Source organism: Capricornis sumatraensis, chromosome 7 (assembly GCF_032405125.1).
Source record: "Capricornis sumatraensis isolate serow.1 chromosome 7, serow.2, whole genome shotgun sequence".
NCBI classification, from domain to species: domain Eukaryota; kingdom Metazoa; phylum Chordata; class Mammalia; order Artiodactyla; family Bovidae; genus Capricornis; species Capricornis sumatraensis.
The window spans coordinates 118,745,586-118,750,760 of NC_091075.1; the positions used below are offsets into that span (position 1 = coordinate 118,745,586).

At 68.5% G+C, this 5,175-nt stretch overlaps 1 protein-coding gene across 1 annotated transcript; it reads right to left on the reverse strand.

Moving 5' to 3' along the window:
• Positions 1–318: 318 nt before the first annotated feature.
• NICOL1 (NELL2 interacting cell ontogeny regulator 1) lies at positions 319–1,987 on the reverse strand (the record flags this gene model as incomplete). The annotated part of the gene is made up of 4 exons (XM_068974994.1): positions 319–384; positions 1,172–1,260; positions 1,473–1,645; positions 1,920–1,987. Coding segments are annotated over 4 exons (396 nt in total), but the record flags the coding sequence as incomplete, so codon positions are not given.
• Between the last annotated feature and the right edge of the window lie 3,188 nt (positions 1,988–5,175).

Sequence of the window (5,175 nt, forward strand, 5' to 3'; positions counted from 1 at the left end):
GTCGCCCTCCCGGGCAGGGGACCAGGAGTGTCCAGCTCTGGCCACCTGGGATAGCAGCGCCAGGCCAAGTGCACCCTCCGCGCTAAAAAGGAAGTGCAAACAGGGAACAGGGGAGGCCCCTGGAGGGCGGTGGCCACGGTGCCCACGGGGGCACACCCCCAGCCTGTGCCAGGGTGGGAGAGCTGCCTGGCGGGGAAACCCAGGCCCAGGCAGGGACTCCGGGGGATGACGGTGGGCCCTGGTGGCCAGAGCAGGGACACAGGACACCGGTGTGGGGACCAAGCTTTTATTGGTGAGGGCACGTGCTGGTGTGGGTGCTCAGCGCCCGGCCGGCCAGCAGGCACACAGGGCCCGGCGTTCGGCCTGCAGCAGGAGGCTCTCCGTCTGCAAAGCAACGAGGGGTGTGAGGACTCCGCCAGGCGGCACCTAGACCCTGGGGGCCGTCCAGCTCCCGGCTGCCCCCCAAGACCTGCCCACTCCCAGGACTCCTGACGCCTGAACCCAACTGCGTCCGGACATCCCCCAGCCCCAGCCCCGCAGACTGACTGCAGGAGACCCGCAGGGACCCCGCGGCTGCCCCTAGACCTCCCCGCACTCCCCCTGCCTCTGCTGCTCCCGCCCTGGGCCTGGCCTCCCTGAGCCCCACACCTAAACGACTCTTTCGCCTTCTCTTTCAGGGGCCCCTCTGTCCTGACAGCTCCTCCAGCCCCCCAGGGTGGGCTGGCCGTGGCTCCAGAAGCGTCCCCAGGGGGCACTCCAGGTCTGAGGAAACTCCTGGGAACTGGGAGAAGAGGTAGCAGGGCAGGGTGTCCCCTTCTTCCTACTTCTCCGAGTGCTCCCCCTTCCCAGAAATACACCTTTCTGTCACAAACGAGAACTTCCTTGGCTTCCAGACTTGGGGGGGTGACTCCGGGCACCCCAGGCCTGCACCCACTCCCTGCAGAGGAGGCGGGGGTCCGGGGTGGAAGCCCCCAGACAGCTGGGCACAAGCTGGCCTTCCAGCCCATCCGGATGGTCTCCTGCGTCACCCTCTCTGCCCACTGGGAAAGGCTGGCTTGGGACAGGCTGTCCTTTCCGGTGACCCCGGGAAAGGAGCCAGAGAGACCACCGGGAGGAGCCGAACTGGGCAGATTCCACCCTCTACCTTCCGTGCACCCCTTGGGAGGCTCACCCGAGCGTCCAGGCTGTAGGCCGTCTTGCGCAGGTCCTGCAGGGCGCGCTGCATGAACTCGAAAGCGTGGCAGTCCACGCACGGGCGGCCTGCGCGGGGGTCGGGGTGGGGGGGGTCCGGGTCAGGGCACGCTCGCAGCCGGGTCCCCCCAACCCCGGGCAGCGGCCTCCGTGTGCCCCCCGCCTCCCGCCCGCGGGGGCGCCCGGACCACCGGGGAACAAAGGCGAGCCACGCCCCTCCCGGGGGCCCGAGTGGGGTCAGGGCCCCCGGGGACCCCTCCGCCTGCGCGCGCGGCACCTACTCTGCGCGGGGACGGCGTTCCCGGCGGCGGGCTCGGCGCGGGCCTGGGCGCCCAGCAGCGAGGCGCTCAGCACCAGCAGCAGCAGCAGCAGCAGCCGCGGCGGCGGCGACCTCGGGGGTCCGCACGGCGGCAGGGGGGCCATGGCCGAGCGGAGGGAGCCCGGGCGCCCTGCAGGAGCCGCCGGTCAGCGGCGTCCGCCCCTTGGGCAGGCGGACCCCGACCCCGAGCTCGGTTTCGGCGACCCACCCGCCCCGACCCCCCGGGACCCGTGAGCCCACCTCCAGGGCCCCGCCCCCTGGGACGAGCGAGCCCCCCAGCCCCGCCCCCGGGCCTGGAGGCTCCCCACGCCCCCGACCCCCAACTCCCGCCACGCCCCCCGGGCTCTGCGACCCCTTCCCTCTCCCGCGTCCTCCGTCCAGTGAGCCCCCGTCCCGCCCTTACCGCGGTTCGGGGGACCCCGCGACAGCGGCGCGGCGACTCGAGAGAGACGCGCTGCGCCCGGCGCGCACCGCGCATGCGCCCCGACCCCGCCCCAGGCCCCCCCCCCAACGTCGTCGTCATGGAAACCCCGGGACCGCGCGAACCGCTCGCTTAAAGGGACCGAGGTGATGGCTCCGGACGGGGTACGCGCGGCCCCGGCCGGGATCCGCACCCAGGCGCCGTCAGGCCTACCCTACAGGCGTGGGCTCCTGAGGGCTGCTTGCAGGAGGCGGCCCCTGGGCAGCAGCTCCAGAGCCGCCGCCGGCGGCCCGGAGAGCCGGGTGTCCCTGGACCGATACCGAGGGAGAGGGCTCGGTGCCCGCCCGGGGCTGGGGGACAGCGACTGCAAACGCGCGGCCTCTGCGCCCAGTGAGCCAGCGGGTCCAGTCAGGGCGGGTTGCGCCGGGGATATCGGCTTCGGGAGCGACCGAGGCCCGGGCGGCCGTCCGGGCTCCGCCCCTCGCCCCGGCTCAGCCTCGTGCCTGACCTTCAGGCCACAGGCACAGGTAAGAAGCCATCGGGCTGCCCGGTCCCCGCCAACGCTCCGTGTCCGGACACACCCCACGCCGGCTGCGTGGCCTGGGACGGGTCGCGTGGCCTCTCTGCGCCCTTTGCTCCCTAGCGATCGCACAAGGTCGTGGGAAGTAAAGAGCCGAGTGTGGCCCCCGCGGGCGCCCCGAGGCGCGCGGGAACCACCCTTCCTTCTGAGAAGGGTGCTGCCTACTTGGCGTCCACCGGGTCTTTACGAGGCGCAACGCCGATGCGGAGGCGGCGACCTCCCGGCCGTGCGCCCTGGAGCCGCCAGCGGCCCGCGCGGCACCGGGCAGCCCCGGGCCCCCTTGGTGGTGGCAGCGCCGGGCCGGACGGCCTCCACCCCACCCCCGGGCCTTGGGTCGGGTGGCGGCCGGGCACGGGATGGGACGTTCGCGGCCCCGACCTGACGCGGGCGCGCTGGCCTAGGGGCTGGGCAGGGCTTGCGAGAGCCACGCTCTGCTCCCCGTCGGGCCCCGGGGAGGGCTGGGCTGGGCAGGGGGCGTCCGGAAACTCCGACGGGCCGCCTTCCCGGACGCGAGCGTTTCCCTGCCCTGCGTCCGGAGCCCCGCGGCGCGGTCCAGCCTCACCGTCCTTGCCCCGCTCGCTGTCGGGCCCCTGGCTGCGTCCTCCCTGCGACCGAGCGGGTACCGAGAGGACCGCGCCGCCGGCCCGCGGGGGCGGCACCGCAGGGCTGCCCGGGTCCTGAATCCCTGCCCCACCCCCGCCCGCGCCGGAGTCCCGGCGCCCCGCCGGCCCCCGCCCTCCCCGGATACGGACCTTCCGTCTCCACTGGGTCTTCCTCAAGCCGGCTGTGATTTCTTTCATATCCCAGGGGAACAAACTTCCTGAGCCCCTCGACTCCCCATCACTTCTCCTCCCAGTCCAGTTTCTACCCCTCCCTCTCTTTAAAATGCCTTTAGTTTTGGCTGTTCTGGGTCTGCGGGCGGGCTGTCTAGTCGTCTGGCGGGGGCTTCTCACTGCAGTTTCTCCTGCTGCTGAGCTCGGGCTCAGTGGTCCCACAGCGGGCGCAGTCTGCCCAGACCGGGGGCTGACCCTGTGTCCCCTGCGTAGGCAAGCGGATTGCTAACCACTCGACCACCAGGCAAGTCCTTTCTCGAGCCCACACCTGTTGCCTGGGTTGCCAGCAGCTGTCTGGCTGGAGATGGACGCGGAGGGGTGTGGTCCATGTGACCGTGGCCGGTGCGTGAGGCCAGGAAGCTCTGGGAGCGACTGGCTTTGATGGCCCAGAACCCCCAACCCCTCGGCGCCCTCCACTGTGGGGCCGCGGGCCAGGGGCATCTGATCAGGGCCCGGGAGGAGGCTGCCTCCTGCTCCTCGTGCGCGCCGCCCCGGGCGTCGTCTGGTGACCCTGGCCCCGGTCCGGAGGAGATCCGCCCCCAGACTCACCGCGCCCTCTCTCGGCTGTCACCGACCCCCCTGCACTTATACCATCACCACCCCTCACCCCCCACCCCCGCCAGGGGAAGCCCAGTGGGGAGGTGGAGCCCAGGGGGGTTGCCAGTGAGCAAGCGGGCACAGAAAGGGAGGGGAAGGTGTATGTGCTTGGAGGTGGGGGGCTGGCAGGCTGGTTTCCAGCGGCAGAGGCTCTGCCAGCAAATAGCGACAGAGGAGTGTGAGCCCGGCATCGCGGCACCCAGGGCGAGCGGCTTGGGCACAGCGTGAGTCCCACACAGGCCTCTTCTGCTCGCCTGCAAGCCTGGGGGCGGACCGTCTCGACGCTGCAGGGGCAAGAGCGGCCGCAGCACAGCCGCCACAAACAAAACGCACACCGCTGACAGCACCGAGACTGTGTCAGCGCGGAAGGTATTTAAAAATGGCTCTGGACTAGGGATGCTCCCGCAAGTGGCGGAAGAAAATTCACATGCCACTTGGAAGAAAGCATCTTCACCTCGGGCCTTGGAAAACTGGAGTGAAATGGGTAAAAACACACACTCCAGCTCCATGTTGTCTGCAAGAGGCTCACTTAATTTTTATTTGCGCCTTTTTAAAAAGCGTGTTCATTTATTAGGCCGTGTCGGCTCTGAGCTGTGTCCTCGTTGGTTGCCGGGCTGGGACTCTATCTGTGGCTCTCTAGTCACGGGGGGCAGGCTTACCGCTCCCCAGCTTGTGGGGTCTTTGTTCCCCACCAGGGATCGAGCCCCCGGCCCCTGCCTTGCCAGGCAGATTCTCAACCACTGGACACCAGCAAAGTCCATCCCTGAAAGAGGCTCAGTTTAAATCCAAAGACACAAGTAGATCGAAGGCAAAAGGATGAGAAAAGGTATTCCCTGCAAATGATCCTTAGAAGAGAGCCAGGGTGGCTAAACCATCGCCAGACAAAAAGGAGCTTACATCAGAAAGGTTTGCAGTGGACAACGAAGGACATTCTCTCATCAATGAAAGGCTTGATAGGGCAGGAAGGTAAGACAGGCATCAGTGTTAGCACACCCAGGGAGAGACAATACACGGAGCAAAAACGAACAGAATGTAAGACGCAGTTCTCCAGGAACAACAGACCTGAATACCCCACTCACAGGATCGGATGGAGCAACCAGAGGACGAGGAGGAGACGGCACTCCCCAACCAGACGTAACGGATGCGCCCAGGACACCAGCCTGATGACACCCATCCTTCTCAGGCACACGTGGGATGCTTTCCAGGAGAAACATTTTCAGTAAAGAAGTCTTCA